This window comes from Xenia sp. Carnegie-2017, unplaced genomic scaffold (genome assembly GCF_021976095.1).
Source record: "Xenia sp. Carnegie-2017 unplaced genomic scaffold, XeniaSp_v1 HiC_scaffold_1, whole genome shotgun sequence".
NCBI classification, from domain to species: domain Eukaryota; kingdom Metazoa; phylum Cnidaria; class Anthozoa; order Malacalcyonacea; family Xeniidae; genus Xenia; species Xenia sp. Carnegie-2017.
The window spans coordinates 5,331,114-5,347,282 of NW_025813402.1; the positions used below are offsets into that span (position 1 = coordinate 5,331,114).

The window sequence follows — 16,169 nt, forward strand, 5'->3', positions numbered from 1 at the left end:
TTTTAGCAATCTATATTGTTGAAGGAATTTACCAAAATTATAAATTTTGCACAAAAGTGTTAAATTGATGTTATTTTTCAAGTCATAGATAGTATCTCCATCTTTCAGTCTCAACACGGTAACATGGTAATTGGGCTGTTGAATTCACTTCTGATTACAGGGAAAGTGATCTCAGATCTTTGAAATGCAAAGATCCCCAAGTAAAGAAGGCGTATGCTCAAAGTCAAATCTTTGCATCTTGGATGTTGACTCGCTTTAGTTGCTATAATCTCCATCCGTTCAGCGAGCCACGTTCTTCAATCTTTGCCATATGACAGCTGGTTAAACTTTAAATATATTTTAAGTTAGACATCTATTCAGGTTTTAAACCGAAAAGACAAATAATTTATGTGGCTTTGTCATTTTTCAATTGCAAGATGAATATTTACTGTAGGTAGACATTGGTCACATTTTTGCAATAACGTTTTACGTAGCAATCACATTTGATAATCATATTTCAACCGCTTCGTGTAATCAACACTAAGCGCATGTAATCGAAAGAAGAGAAAAGATAAAATCTTTGCAATTCCAATGTCAAATTAATGCGACCAGTTACTTTGGCACTAAAGGAAAGATTTAAGTAATGGTATACATCAGAGATACATCACGTGTTAGATCTTTTAAAGAAAAGCCAGCAATATGCTAGATTTACATTTGAATGCCTTTGTCATGTAAAGAAGAATAATTATGAGTTTATAGGAAGAAACATAAGCGTGCGGGAGCTATTATTTCTGGGGGCAGTAAATATTTTGCCAAAATCACAAAAAGGTTCCGCCGTATTTTCGCCCGACTTATGATAAAAATTTGCCCAACTTTTCAATTTTTAAACTTTCATGGAGGGCAGCCCCTGTCCCCCGTCCCGTATGCCTATGGGTAGAAAGATGCTTTGTTTAGAACAGCAAAGTAAGAGATTTAGTGAGAAACAAAACGGATTTTACAGTTCACTTTGTCGATCCCTAATTAAAAAAGAAGACGAGAAAAAAAAAGCACAAAGTACTGAAGTTTGAGAGTGAGTGAAAACTGAAAAAACTGATCAAATAATTTGAAAAGTTAGTGTTCTCGTCCCGCGAGACAATAAATTCCACGCACAGAGATGACAGCAAGCAGAGCAAGGATACTTGGTTTCTCGAACCAAGATGGCGTGGCAGCCGAACGAACAAGGTTTGAAACAAATTTTGGAGCTCTTGAAAGAAAGTCAAAGTCATAATAATGCTGTACAAAGAGCTGTTCAACAAGTATCCCAACCATATAAAAATTCATAAAGACTTTGTGCGATATGAGCATTATAAATGTAAATTTTTGTAGCATACAGGCACCATAATTTTTTTTTATCTAGCGTTAACGATATGTCACGCACGTGTTTCTAATTCCTCTTTATCGTCAGTACTCCCTATGTTTTGTTTCCTTAATAAATTTTCAAGAAATTGGAATCGCTCAATCAATTCTCCGACTTCAATAACTATCTCATCTTTGTTCTTACCAAATTAAAAACTGAAGGTAGGAAAACCTCGTTTCGTGTATTTTTTTGAAGTATTTCCCCCTAAATTTGCACGGTATAATGGGTAATTTTATTATTTGATGTGCTTATAATTTTTTGATATTTGCTCTGTTATAAAATGTTACTAACGATGAGAATTTTCAATGAACTTGTTTCAATGTTTGTGGTTTGTGCTTATGATGATACAATCAAGTAATTAAACAAAGATGTATTTACAAAATTTCACCACAATAGTTGATAGGATAGTGTAATTTTGGGGCTGCCATCCTGTCTTTAAAAAAGGATTTGATCATGTGTATACACATGCTGAAAAAAAGATTCCAACAATCAAATCAAAGTACTTTCTACGTACGTAGCTTTAAGAGCAAAATTAGACTGTTGATTAGGAGAAAAAGTGCTTGGAGTGTCATGATGTCCAATTTTGCAGTGTGGGTAAAGGAAATTTATCTTAATAAATGAAGTCACGCTAATTTTTTTATATATTTCTTTGGACATATCAAAAAACTGTCATTAATTTGTTACGTGTTTATTATTATGATTTCTTGATTATCATTTCAAGATGAACCAACTCGATCCTTAGCTGGTCTTATTGTCAAAAACAATGTGAAGTCAAATTATCACTTGTTCCCGGACAATGTTAAAGAGTATGTAAAGACAGAATGCTTACAGGCCATTGGCGATCCGTCACCTTTAATACGAGCAACCATTGGCATATTGATTACCACTATTGCACAAAAAGGAGAATTAATTCATTGGCCACAATTATTGCCATCACTTTGCCAACTCTTAGATAGCGAAGACTACAATATCTGTGAGGTATGCATTTGGTTTTGATAAAGCTGTTGCATGTGCGAAGATGATTGTTGGTTTTGAATTCATATCCTTGTCAATGAAAAGAAAAAAAACATGAAGCGTGTTATCACATCACTGAAACTATTTCTTTTTAGGGTTCTTTTGGTGCTCTACAGAAAATATGTGAGGACTCCACTGAACAACTTGACAGCGATGCTTTGAATCGTCCATTGAATATTTTAATTCCTAAATTTTTGCAATTCTTCAAACATGCATGTCCGAAAATAAGGTGAAAGTTAGCTTGAGAATAATTTTGCAACAGCCTAGTGTCACTTGAATGATGGATAACTGATGTTTGTCTTGGTGTTGTGGTTTTATCAATTTGTTAAACTGAGTAGCCTGTATGCCTGAGGTGGTGTGTAAACTGTTTATGAAAAATGATTGCAATCTTTAAATCATTTTAAAGGTCGCATGCCATTGCTTGCACAAATCAATTCATTATGGGAAGATCCCAAGCGTTGATGGTGCACATCTCATCTTTTATCGAGGTTAATATTTTAAAAATTTTTCTGTTCACTTGTGAATTGTGCAAAGCTTGAACAAATACAAAAAAAAATTGTATAATATGGGTACACCATTTCCCTTGATTCAAAAGATTTTTGTTGCTTGAAATTCTTTGCAGAAGAACTTTCTTGAAACTTAGTGTTTTTTAGTATTTTTCTGTAGCATGATAAGCAATAATTATAAACTTTTCAAATCTTTATAGAATTTGTTTGCTTTGGCTGTTGATGAAGATCCTGAAGTTAGAAAAAATGTTTGTCGAGCTCTTGTCATGTTAATGGAAGTTCGTAGTGATCAACTTCTTGCGCATATGAATAACATTATTGAGGTATGTAAGAGAAAAAACAATTGCATGTATTGTGCTTTGACTTTGCACCATTGAAACAAACTTTTGTTGTAAGAGCAGCAGTAAAATTGTTATGAACTACACCTTTTTTATACAGTTTAGGTTTTCTTCAGTAAAATGTATCATTTTTTTAATTCTCTTCTTAAAGTACCTTTCTTGACTGTTTCTTTAAAGGAAAACTATTGCCAACCATATTTCAATCAAGAGTTTTAAATTATACAACATAAATAAGTCTAGGGATTCTGTATTCACGTGTGCAGTCAAATCTAAATTAAACTACCTTGTATTTACACTTGGTAAAGTGCCAATTTCAATTCCATGTGACTAAATTGTAATAATAAAACCTCTATGTATCAGACAATTTCATTTAGCAGACACTAGTTCGTTTTACAATGGTGTTTACTTAACACGAGGTCGACTGTGCGTTCAATTTAAGCCAATAGATCGTCCGTATTATAATCATTTGACCACTTAACTTTTACTTTGTTTCTGAAATTTAACAAAAAAATTTTTTTCAAGTATATGTTGATCAGAACTCAAGATAGCGATGAGAATGTAGCATTGGAAGCATGTGAATTTTGGCTCACCATTGCTGAGCAAACAATATGCAAGGAATCTCTTGGTCCATATCTAAGTCGGTACGATGTTTGCGTCTCTTATATATGCTTACATTTTTGTTCTGTTTCTTTCATATTTGTGAATCACTTCTTTGAAGTGTTATTTAACCATGCACATCTCTACATGTACTCTTTCTCCAAGCTTTTAACTGAATGGATAAGAGAATTTACAATTTGAAAATTGAAATTTATCATTTATTCATTGTTGCATTAAGACTTATTCCTATACTTGTCAATGGCATGAAATATTCCGAAATTGACATCATTCTCTTCCATTGTTGCATTAAGACTTATTCCTATACTTGTCAATGGCATGAAATATTCCGAAATTGACATCATTCTCTTCCATTGTTGCATTAAGACTTATTCCTATACTTGTCAATGGCATGAAATATTCCGAAATTGACATCATTCTCTTAAAGGTATTTTTATTTGTAAAATTATTTCGATTTTCGTTGTCATTTCGTGTGTCCCAGCGCATATAACCTTGTATCGTAGGGTGACATTGAAGAAGATGAAAATATTCCAGATAATGAACAAGATATCAAACCTCGTTTTCATAAATCAAAAACTCACAGCCAAAAGAGAGAAGAAGACGATACATCTGATGACGAAGATGATGATTTAGATGATGATCCTTTGTCAGACTGGAATCTTAGTGAGTTATTAGCTAAAGAGTCTTTAGGGGGTTGCTGTACAAGCAACCCAAACAATACTTACTCATTGTTGTCAAAACTAGACGCTGAAACTAATGCGTCTATTTTAATTCACATTTTTATGCATAGTGCAAAGGTTTTTCTCAGTTCCTACATGCAAAAAAATCACTTAAATTTTTCATTATTTCTTGATGGATAAATCGTTTCTCCTTTAAATAAATATCCCGTACTTCTTCATAGGAAAATGTTCAGCTGCTGCCCTTGATGTGTTGGCCAATGTATTTCGAGATGATCTTTTACCTGTGTTATTGCCCATATTAAAGCAGACATTATCTCACAATGAGTGGGAAGTCAGAGAATCTGGAATTCTTGTATTAGGAGCTATTGCAGAAGGTATGGTCGGTCGCCTTTACTTTAGTTTTAAGATGGACTACGTTTTTGTTTCTTTCATTCAAATCCTTTCATAAAATTCCGTGTGACATGGACCAAATTGTCTAGGATTTTTCTTTTCGCTAGCACCAGGAGCTAGCACGTCTGCATGGTTTTTTAACATGTGGCGTGATCATGAATTTAATAAAAACAAATTAAATCAATGCTCTTATTCTATGCTTATTGGGACAAAACCTGCATTATTTATCATTTTTATCGTTCATTAATGGCATTCATACAATCTCTTTAATTCTTGCTTTTTTTTGGATAACGTACATACGCTCACAAGTTTTTAACATCAAGTATTATAATTACAGATGAAATACAAAATTTAGCATTCCACACATTTAGATTACGTATTTTGTCTTTAACTGTAATGATCAAACTGGCTTAAGTTCAGACACTTGGAAATTGAAATAAGTTACAAAAAAAAAGGTGAAAATCAAAAGATGACCAACCAACAAAAGTTTTGGCCGGAAAATTGAATAACGACCTTTGTGCTTTCTAGGATTATATGGAGGTACTTGCGAGTTTTTATTTTATTGTATTAACAACTGTCTTCTATAATGCAGGTTGCTCGATTGGCATGACTCCACATCTTCCCGAATTACTTCCGTTTTTAATAAACTGCCTTGAGGATAAAAAGGTTAGTTGTGCATGTAATGATATAATATGCCCGCACAACGTATTATGGAATACTTTAAGTAACAGTTATATAATTTTTTTCCTACTAAGGCACTTGTTCGTTCTATAACTTGCTGGACATTGAGCCGTTATGCTCACTGGGTGGTTAGTCAACCTCATGATTTATACTTTCAGAAACTCATGAGCGAGGTATAGTATTCATATGACAATAATAAAATAGGAAGAAAAAATTTTCTATGTTTTTAATGTAGTGACACATGCGTAACATGGAGAACTTTGTCTTATTTTTAATATTTCTGTACTTGTTTTCCATCTCCTGAAGTACGTAGTGGCAAAGTAGTTGATGCCAGCTTTTGTGACACGTATTTTTCCTTTTAGCTTTTAAAACGGATCCTTGACAGTAACAAACGAGTACAGGAAGCAGCGTGCAGGTATTAAAACGTTTAAAACATTTGCTGTTATAAAATCATAAAATATCGAAGAAACTTTATATGAGACATTGTGACGAGTTGCAAAAATTCACGTCAGTCGTACAACAGATGTACTATTGTAAACTTTTCGGGGGGATAAGTTTGCTATTAGTTTTTTCAAAACCATTGTGAAACTACTCCGAAACTAATTTTCACAAATATTAACAGAGCGCATCTTTCACACTTCAGGGTATTTTATTTATAAACATGACATAAATGTAATTTTTTTCACAAATATTAACAGAGCGCATGTTTCACACTTCAGGGTATTATATTTATAAACATGACATAAATGTAATTTTTTTCACAAATATTAACAGAGCGCATGCTTCACACTTCAGGGTATTATATTTATAAACATGACATAAATGTAATTTTTTTCACAAATATTAACAGAGCGCATGTTTCACACTTCAGGGTATTATATTTATAAACATGACATAAATGTAATTTTTTTCACAAATATTAACAGAGCGCATCTTTCACACTTCAGGGTATTTTATTTATAAACATGACATAAATGTAATTTTTTTCACAAATATTAACAGAGCGCATCTTTCACACTTCAGGGTATTTTATTTATAAACATGACATAAATGTAATTTTTTTCACAAATATTAACAGAGCGCATGCTTCACACGTTGGGGTATATAAACGTGGCATGAATAATATTTAATGAAAATCAAAGAATTAAAGCTACGTCCATAATCGTTATGATTTCTTTCAGCTGATAATACTTGTGTTTTAAGAACAGATGATTTAACACATAATAATGGCTACTTTTCAAGGACGAAACTAGAACACTAGTTTGGGGGGGAGGGGTTCATTAGTTTGGGGGTTGAATCTTCACATATTCATTTCTGACTGACTGGTTTCTCTTGAAAATACACTCGCTTTCAAATGTAAACACATTCTATTTCTTTTAGCGCTTTTGCTACTTTGGAAGAGGAAGCATGCACTGAACTTGTCCCATATCTTGGATATATACTACAAACGTTGGTGTTTGCATTTGGAAAATACCAAGTATGTGTACTGTCTTCTTCGCTTAATGTTTCTTTAATTTCTTTAAACACCAATTACATAAAACGAAAATATGTGTTGTATCGTTGTGATGTTAGAGATAATGAATTCGTTTTATGAAACGATGAAATTTTGCATTTTCTGCTTTGCTTTGAATATTTTTGAGTTTAGAGTCTTGTCGTATCTAAAGTTTACATTTTGCTCTTTTCGAATACATTCTTGCGCTAAAGGGCTCTGCTTCATGCAACTTTCTGTTTCTTTTTGCATTTAATTGTGAGAAATTGTGTTTCAGCACAAGAACTTATTGATATTGTACGACGCCATCGGCACACTGGCAGACTCTGTTGGTCATCATTTAAACAAACAGGAATTCATCGAATTGTTAATGCCTCCACTTATCCAGAAATGGAATGAATTGAAGGATGAGGATAAAGATTTATTTCCCTTACTTGAATGTCTATCATCTGTAGCCACTGCTTTGCACTCGGGTTTTCTACCTTATGCCGAACCTGTATTTCAACGTTGTGTATCTTTGGTTGAAAAAACGTTAACACAAAGTCTGGTAAGATAGAGAAACAGTTTGTAGTTGAACAAATTGTACGTATGATATTTGAAAGAAAATCTAAGTCTTTTACTCGAAAGAAAGTGTTCAAAAAAGAAACGAATTTTTAATGTACGCGATAATAGATGATCAGTAAAAATAAATTTAAATTGAGCAAAAACCATACTGTACGTGTTTTTTCTTTTCAGGCTTGTGCAGCGAATCCAAGCCAAGTTGAAGTTCCTGATAAGGATTTCATGATCGTCGCTCTAGATTTATTAAGCGGCTTAGCGGAAGGATTAGAAATTCATATTGAACAATTCGTCATACGTAGCAACGTTTTAACTCTTCTTTACCAATGTATGCAGGTGAGAAGAATTTTTTCGATAGTGCCTCTGTTTTTGAATACTAACCATGACAAAGAATTGCTGTTACATTTACACATTTGCTATTACATTTACACAATAGCGAGATGGCTACTTTATTTTTTAGGACGATATGCCGGAAGTTCGTCAGAGTTCTTTTGCTTTACTTGGTGATCTTGCAAAAGCTTGTTTTAAACATGTAAAGCCATGTATAGGTAAAGTTGCCCATGTTTTGGCAAAGTCATTTATGTACGTATGTACAAGTAAAGGTTAACCATCTATATAGAGAGTCACCATGAACTATTATAACGATAAAAGTGGGTTTTTTTATAGGAGAATTAATGCCAGTTCTTGGTAGGAATTTAAATCCAGAGTTCATTTCAGTTTGTAACAATGCAACTTGGGCTATCGGTGAAATATCTATCCAGTTAGGTAATGTATTCTTTGTTATGGTGTTTACCACATACCACACACTTTCTTAGAAATATCCATCCAGTTAGGTTTTGAATTCTTTGTTATGGTGCTTACGACATTCAACGCACTTTCGTAGAAGCATCTATTCAGTTAGGTAATATATTCTTTGTTGTGTTGTTTAGCACATACTCACACACTTTCTTATAAGTATTCATTCAGTTAGGTATTGTATTCTTTGTTATGGGTTTACCTTACATTGTCTTGAATGTGCAGAAAGTAGGTCCTTTTGAAATAATGCGATGTTTTTTACGCGAGAATGAAATTGTGTTTCAACTTGGAACTGATATGGGCTTTCCTGTCATTGTTTTTTTATAAACATTGTTTGTGTAGGTGAAGAGACGAAACCTTATGTTTCCCTCGTTCTGGCATCGCTCGTCAACATTATAAACCGGGGACATACACCAAAAACACTACTTGAGAACACAGGTATATTAATTTGATTCATGTTGCGGATGTTATTTCGCTATAAATACGCCGAATTTTACAACATGTGTGTTTATTTCACATCTGGATGTTTCTTAACAAATGGGATTTCAAAAAGAAATTTCGTAAAGATTGCACGAATTTTGCAACACACAAAACTTCGACGTTTGCGACAATTTAATGTCTCTTGTATTCGTTTTGTTGATTAGAAATGGGAAGGCGATAGCTTCTTAAATCCGTTGTTTAGATTGTAATATAGTCATAATGTTGATGTGTTGTTTGTGTGTACAACTGACTGTATTGTTTGTTCTTTTGTTTAGTTTTTAATTTGTTAAACTTGTTTTCTTTCCGTATTGTGTTTATTTTACGTCTCAGCGATCACGATCGGGAGATTGGGTTTAGTTTGTCCTCAAGAAGTGGCACCTATGTTAGCGCATTTTGTCAGACCCTGGTGTGTATTTTTATATATTATTTTATGTTTGGTTATCTTTTTTTTTTACAAATTTCTGTCCACGAAGTATCCTTTATGTTTACGTAACTGATCGTCAAGAAATGTTTGTAAGATTTTCCGATCCACGCATCGTGAGATCGTGTGAAGTAGTCGAAACTTCTTTTTAAATGTTCTTTAAACTTGTTTGTATCAACCATAGCGTATATTCGGAATGTCAACACTGTATGTTGCTGCATGGTTTCTTGAAGTATAAAAGTATAGTCGTACGAAGCACATCCTAGTTTGTATATTTACTTGTTTTTCATGTATTCTACTCTCAAGGTTTGTCACATTTTTCTTGCAATCAAAATTACAATTCAGTGTTTTCTCGATTATCCATTTAGTACCTCTGATATCCATGATTGAACCCCTATATATATAACATATATTGAATGTAGCTACTTGAACTCCTAATGAGCAGAAAGTATCTTTAATAATGTTAGTGTTGGATTTTATTATCTATTATTTATAGCCATTGTGTAACCTGTTATTGCTTATTGCCTTTCATTTTGTCGTTTGTGAATTTTCAGCACTTTGGGTTCGGTATTTGGATGTGATGTCAACAGACAATGCCAATCGAAAATATATATAAAAATAATAAAAATTGAATGAGAGACTTCGTGTGATAAAAATATAGATTTTTTTTGAACAATGCAAAATAAGTTCGGTAGAATCTGTTAGTTGGCTTCCTTGTTCGTGTTTGATTTGTCTCGTTATTTCACTGCAAATTTAATAATACACGTCATCACTCTTTAATGACGTCATTATTTTGTAGGTGTACGTCACTACGCAATATCCGGGATAACGACGAGAAAGATTCGGCGTTTCGTGGTATATGTAACATGATTAATGTCAACCCGGCTGGTGTTGCTCAGGTAAAAATTGATATGTAACATTGTCAATGTTATGTTACCCAGTTGATGTTAAAAATATAGGGAGTTGTTCGCTGTGTTTTGTCGTACGCAATTTTTCACTTCATGCGTAATGAACAATAAAGTAATTTTATCTTGAGCATTATTTCAAATAAGAGAAAATTATTTACTCGCCCATCGATTCTTAATTTTTGTTTTTAGGATTTCATTTTCTTCTGTGACGCAGTTGCATCTTGGGCAAATCCAAAACCTGATTTGAAGGAAACGTTTCACAAGGTTCTTACTATAGTGTTGAATGTGTGTTATAGAAGGGTGTGAACTTCCACCTTGTAAATCCATGATTTCATAAACTACTTATCTATCTATCATGCCTTGTGGATAATCGAAAAATATTATTTCTAGGTCGTAAATATAATTTTAATTTTAACGTCGTATACTTAAACATGTCAGCTAAAAAAGATTAAATTGATATATTTAAAGCGTGGGTCAATGTCAGCTAAAAAAGATTAAATTGATATACTTATAGCGTGAGTCATTGTTATTAATGAAAACAAACATCACGTCATTTCCCCATAATACAGTTGGTTTTGTATTTTTGTAAAAATCGCTTCGAACATTTTTATGATGTAGATTCTTCACACCTTTAAATCAGAAGTTGGAGATGAAACCTGGAAAAAGTTCTTTACACAATTTCCACTGGCTCTTCAACAGCGATTAGCCAGTGTATACGGTATTTGATGTAACCTGAGGAGAATTGCATGCCGGGGGTAAGTGAGTACAATAGGAAACAATCAGGAGTATTGCAATATCTCTTTTTGTATATTATTTTCTTATGCGTGTGTATACACGTAGCTGATTATATATTGTAATGTTATGTCACACGGAAGTTTTTTGAATAAAGACTCAATTTATTTGTAGGGTCTAAGACTGAGGAAATAGAATATTCACCCTCTACCCATTACATGGGCTTTCGCAATGAAACCCGAATGGAACATTCATGTCCACACGTGTCCCGTAATCTGTCGTATGTCGTGTGTCATGTCACGTGGCTCAACATAGCTTGATAGACGCGTAAACCTATGAGATTAGACTAAATTATAATCGAGCTACAAAGTATGATGTGGATGTCAATTGTTCGGCCATATTTCCCATCGCATTTGTGAAGAATTTTTTCGCCTGTACAAGTAAACATACCATCATTAAACTACTCTATACAAGATGCATAGTCAAATATACCCTATGATTATCTACTAAGATTATAGTGATTTGTATTGTATGTGGACACGTTTTGTATAATTACGTACAATTATTCTTGATAGCTCTCAATTCGTTTTTGTATTTGGTAATAATTTTACTAAACAATGTAATCTAGATTATTGTCAGTCTTACACCTTGTAAATTTTATCACAACAATATCCTATCAATAAAGTCTTAATCCTAATAGTTCTGCTTATTGTATTGTCATTATATGCCCGTAAAATTGTTTCAATTATTAAAGTTTGTCGTCGCTCCAAGCTAGTACTTCAACTACTAGCTCCATGATATATATATTTATCAAAATAAACTTCAAGTAATTTTTTGACATATATCAAATTATACCCTGCATTGAAAGATATAAAGAAAAAATATCTCTTTGACTCTTTGAGACGATTATTCTAGTGGGTGCAATGATTCTCTGTTATAGCACGTGTAACTTTTCGAATTGATGTAACGTCACTTCGTCAACACAGCTCAGCTTTTTTTCTAAGTAGTATTAGTCACGAACTGATGATACCTGTCATTTAGCATTTCATTATGTCAGTATTCCAGAGACTGCAGGCCATGTGGTCATGACCACACCACAAAACTTTATTGAAATGTCATATGTGATTTCTTTACATTAAAACAACGAGAAACTGTTTGTAGAACGTATAAATTCATTGCCCCAAACGAATTCCTAAATAACTGTGCCAGTACTTCTTATGAGCATTACGTGTCAAATGTGAGCATTACACAAATATATGGAATGCCATCTTTTTACCTGTTTTCTGTAATTAAATTTTACAAAAGTGGAAACGAATAGATGAATGATTTACTTTCAGCAAATGAGAATGTAATAGCTATATATTATCGAGTATTATACTACGTAAATTTTTGCACATGTTTTTAGAAAAAAGTTTTTAGAAAGCAAACAATTCAAATTCATTTATTTTGTAAGCAGTTTTATTCATTTACGTACATCTACACAGGACAGTACAAAAGAGTAATTAAGTAAAAGGTAATCATATTGAGTTAATCACAAGCAATCCATGAAGCCGAGTAGCCCCAGAATATTGTATCGTACCAAGTGTTTACTTTGAGAGTAAATCCTTTGCGCGATACTCCTTGAGCCTGTGTATTCAAACGGGTGTTTTTCCTATTACCAATGTCCAGTTTACTGATGCTAACGATAACCGATGGGATCTTTGTGAATGGTTTCTTGAACGTAATATGGTGGTAGTTGTTTTGTGCGCATCGAACTGGGTGGCATCCTTTCGAAACCTTTCCCATCTCGCCTATAAAGAGATATAGATTTAGGGATTAATTTGAAGAAATTTAATTATGTTAGCTTTCAATATACAGAACATTTTAGGTAATAATGTAGTGTCTATAACTACATGTAGAGCTAGTGATTATTTGAAGCACCGCGGTATTTTAAAATGCAAATGCACCCAAACATGCAGACAATAAATAAAAGAGTTATTAATATCAATTTCTACTGAACACAGGGAGCTTTTATTTTTTGTATTTAGTTTGTCTTAATGTTATTATTGCACCATATTTTTGAGAAAGCAAAAACTGGTTCAAATTTAATATCTGTTTGTTGATGTTGATAAATACGTCTCATGCGAATAAATATAAAGATGATTTGATGTCCGTGTGTGATGTAAACAGGATTCGGTTGATTGCTCCCAAGTTTGTTCAGAAATTCTTTTTGCGAAATTGCCTATTTTAGTGTATTTTGTCTCTTCTCACGATGCATTTTGTGCTTTGATTGCAAACGTCACTCTTAATAAATTTCATAAAACCAAATTGTTTATGACTATGCTTAAAATTATTTGTTGGGCTCTTATATTTATATTGAGAATCCGTTTCCCGCCTGGCACTTCATTGGCAACAATATTGATTGCAAACAATAAAAAATTTTTGTCTTAAAGTGAATACTTCCAGACAACAGGTTTCATAGTTATTCTACTTTGATTACTGCTTACAATAAGAAACATGAATCAATCCACGTTTTCTAATTAAAAGCTTTCCACTTTCACTTGTCTTCGCCTGCCAAAAAATATTAGTTGATATATATTGTCAATCTGCAATGGCTAATAACACACTACTCAAGCAATACTTTATGTTGCATTCCATGCAATAATTTTATATGAAAGAAAAAGTAATAAATGTTAGTAGCGTAAGATATATTTTGTTCATTCCAGCCAGAAAAGTAATTTTTGGAATTTATTACACTATTCAATTAATATTATTAGAACATGACGAATGGAAACACCTATCTTGTGATGAACATCGTAGGTTTGGTATTATATGTGCAAAAAATAATCAACCAATATTAAATGTTGAAATGATCAATTTATTATATGATTGCGTCGTTGTAAAATGAATGTTTTCATGTCGGGATGGTCGTTATATATTTGTAGAAGTTTAGATCCTCCGTGTTAGTAGAGTCCAAAGAAGGACTGTAGTGTTGGTATGTTGATGTTCACTGATATTTCGACAACTTTCTGGTAGTCATCTTCAGAGTCAAGAGATCGTATCATTGTTTGCATTCAAGCTAGTGGGAACTTTAAGCTATTGGCTTACAGTTGATGTATACACATGATGTATACTAAAATTTAACTCCACATGCAAGTAATCAACTTTTAAAGAATTAAAGAAACATAAAGCGCGCGTAAATGTATAATTAATTGTAACTTGCACTTACAACTCTTGGACGACATTGAATTACAGCAAAATTTACCACCTTAAGTAGAAAAAAAAAAAAATTTAAATATAAAACATGCAAGATTTGTAGTTGTTAATTATGAAACTTACCAAAACAACCATTACCAATCTACCCAAAAATGCCATTTTGTGTTGTATTGGGACAAGTTAAATTATATTTTCTAAACGCAAAATTGTACATAAAGATTCAATACACACGAAAAGACTTAAAGACCCAAACATCTAATTGCCTACCAACAATAAATTTACCTCAAAGAATATTCCTTCAAACACCAAAGTAAAGCGCATATGAACGGTCGCTGTAAAGAGTCACGTACTTATATAATCGCACGAAAATTAAAAATTCATCATTTGAGATGGCCATGTACGTGTCGGGCGGCTTACAATCAGTATAATTACTATTCCTGCAGTTTTTCACACGTTTAAAATAATTAAGAAACGGTTAGGGTTATCACGTCTTCGTTTAATTTTTACAATGGTGTGGAATGTAACACAAGTAAATTCAGAATAGCAATTACCATGGTGAATGGTGATAATAACAATGTAATAGTTCTTAAAAGAACTGTATTAACCAGAGCACTAACCCAACAATTCAAAGGAACCGCTATTTACAGCTAGAAAGAGACACTATGCATTTCGGCAGACTACTCGTCAGGTGTCAACGTCTGCTAACCTGTGTGCGTGCTGTGGGTCTAGCGCGTTAAACGTCATTAATGAGTCAATGACAAAGATAGCTGTAATGTAAATTTGAACAAGACGCCAGCTTTTGCGTTAACTCCGGGTACAAAGTTGTGTGTGAAAATCCATTACAATACATGTATCTCAGTATCAATTTCGTGTCTAAATTGTTATCCTACTTTAAGGGATACAGAAAGAGTTAAGGCACATTTGCAAGTTGAGTTGATAAATATAGCTTTATTATGAAATACAGTAGCCAATGGATGTCTCACGTCTGAGGGATATTCGATCATTTATACGCCTGTTCTACAGTATTAACGTCCTTTGAAGTACGAATAGACTTAAAGACCCAAGCGGTTGGAGTTATCACGTCTTCGTTTAATTGTTTACAATGGTGTGGAATGTAACACAAGTAAATTCAGAATAGCAATTACCATGGTGAATGGTGATAATAACAATGTAATAGTTCTTAAAAGAACTGTTTAACCAGAACACTAACCCAACAATTCAAAGGAACCGCTATTTACAGCTAGAAAGGGACACTATGCATTTCGGCAGACTACTCGTCAGGTGTCAACGTCTGCTAAATGAGAACCTCCAAATCATGCTATATTTATAATGTTACAAAAAGTCAATGTCATCCCGATTTTTCGAGATGACACTTAAAACAATGACAAAATAAACACGTGAACCTTTTGTCGGCAATGGACAGGATTAGTCAATTTAATTAATACCGACTCCATGACGCGTAGCTGGAATAAAGAGCGACATTTTTTAATAATTTTAAAGTGTTCATCAGAATAAGCATTGGCACAGCGAGTGTTACTTAAAATATGTTTTCCAATCGCTGAATCACATAGAATCGGATTTTCACTTTTACACCCACGTTTTGGCAGTTGTCGTAAAGGAACAGTCTTATTGTACCTGACAGAAGCTGGTACATGCCTCTGTACCAGCTTTTGTAACATTATAAATATAGCATGATTTGGAGGTTCTCATTTAGCAGACGTTGACACCTGATGAGTAGTCTGCCGAAATGCATAGTGTCTCTTTCTAGCTGTAAATAACGGTTCCTTTGAATTGTTGGGTTAGTGTTCTGGTTAAAACAGTTCTTTTAAGAACTATTACATTGTTATTATCACCATTCACCATGGTAATTGCTATTCTGAAATCCATCTTTAAGTTTGTCACCACGACAAAGTCTCTTTTTCATTATTTAAGTAAATTCAACGCTGAAAGCCTCAAACACTTTGTTTTCAGCGTACCAATTTAAGGATGCTT

The 16,169-nt window shown here is 33.2% G+C and overlaps 2 protein-coding genes across 3 annotated transcripts; one reads left to right on the plus strand and one right to left on the minus strand.

Annotated features, from left to right (window-relative positions):
* The first annotated feature begins 1,129 nt into the window (after nt 1-1,129).
* On the plus strand, nt 1,130-11,681 carry LOC124440363 (transportin-1-like). 2 transcript variants are annotated; one of them, XM_046991093.1, is made up of 24 exons: nt 1,130-1,274; nt 1,461-1,536; nt 2,097-2,353; nt 2,485-2,618; nt 2,796-2,877; nt 3,096-3,218; nt 3,756-3,874; nt 4,215-4,275; nt 4,352-4,511; nt 4,750-4,902; nt 5,511-5,584; nt 5,674-5,772; nt 5,962-6,014; nt 6,980-7,076; nt 7,366-7,635; nt 7,824-7,982; nt 8,107-8,194; nt 8,313-8,411; nt 8,784-8,879; nt 9,252-9,327; nt 10,142-10,241; nt 10,440-10,514; nt 10,869-11,005; nt 11,157-11,681. In XM_046991093.1, the coding sequence occupies exons 1-23, from the start codon at nt 1,176-1,178 to the stop codon at nt 10,974-10,976; spliced, it is 2,658 nt and encodes an 885-aa protein (XP_046847049.1). In that variant the 5' UTR covers nt 1,130-1,175; the 3' UTR covers nt 10,977-11,005; nt 11,157-11,681. The 2 variants fall into 2 exon arrangements, 1 of the variants encoding a protein (XP_046847049.1); XR_006946938.1 differs by lacking the exon at nt 9,252-9,327 and having other exon boundaries at nt 1,142-1,274.
* Nucleotides 11,682-12,422: 741 nt separating this feature from the next.
* LOC124447571 lies at nt 12,423-14,510 on the minus strand. The gene is made up of 5 exons (XM_046998869.1): nt 14,460-14,510; nt 14,301-14,371; nt 14,191-14,229; nt 13,469-13,532; nt 12,423-12,772 (listed from the first exon to the last, which is right to left on the minus strand). Exons 2-5 carry the CDS (start codon nt 14,334-14,336, stop codon nt 12,510-12,512), a joined length of 402 nt encoding a protein of 133 aa, XP_046854825.1. The 5' UTR covers nt 14,337-14,371; nt 14,460-14,510; the 3' UTR covers nt 12,423-12,509.
* Nucleotides 14,511-16,169: the final 1,659 nt, after the last annotated feature.

Bases quoted from the DNA above. Each gene is read 5' to 3' on its own strand.
- LOC124447571 (XM_046998869.1), bottom strand. From the start codon at position 14,336: ATGGCATTTTTGGGTAGATTGGTAATGGTTGTTTTG. The intron at 14,230-14,300 runs GTAAGTTTCATA...TTTCTACTTAAG, and splicing joins GATTGGTAATGGTTGTTTTG to GTGGTAAATTTTGCTGTAAT. The intron at 12,773-13,468 runs GTAAGCAGTAAT...ATCTCTTTATAG, and splicing joins ATTGATTCATGTTTCTTATT to GCGAGATGGGAAAGGTTTCG.
- LOC124440363 (XM_046991093.1), top strand. From the start codon at position 1,176: ATGGCGTGGCAGCCGAACGAACAAGGTTTGAAACAAATTTTGGAGCTC. The intron at 7,636-7,823 runs GTAAGATAGAGA...TTTTCTTTTCAG, and splicing joins AAACGTTAACACAAAGTCTG to GCTTGTGCAGCGAATCCAAG. The intron at 10,515-10,868 runs GTTCTTACTATA...TTTATGATGTAG, and splicing joins TGAAGGAAACGTTTCACAAG to ATTCTTCACACCTTTAAATC.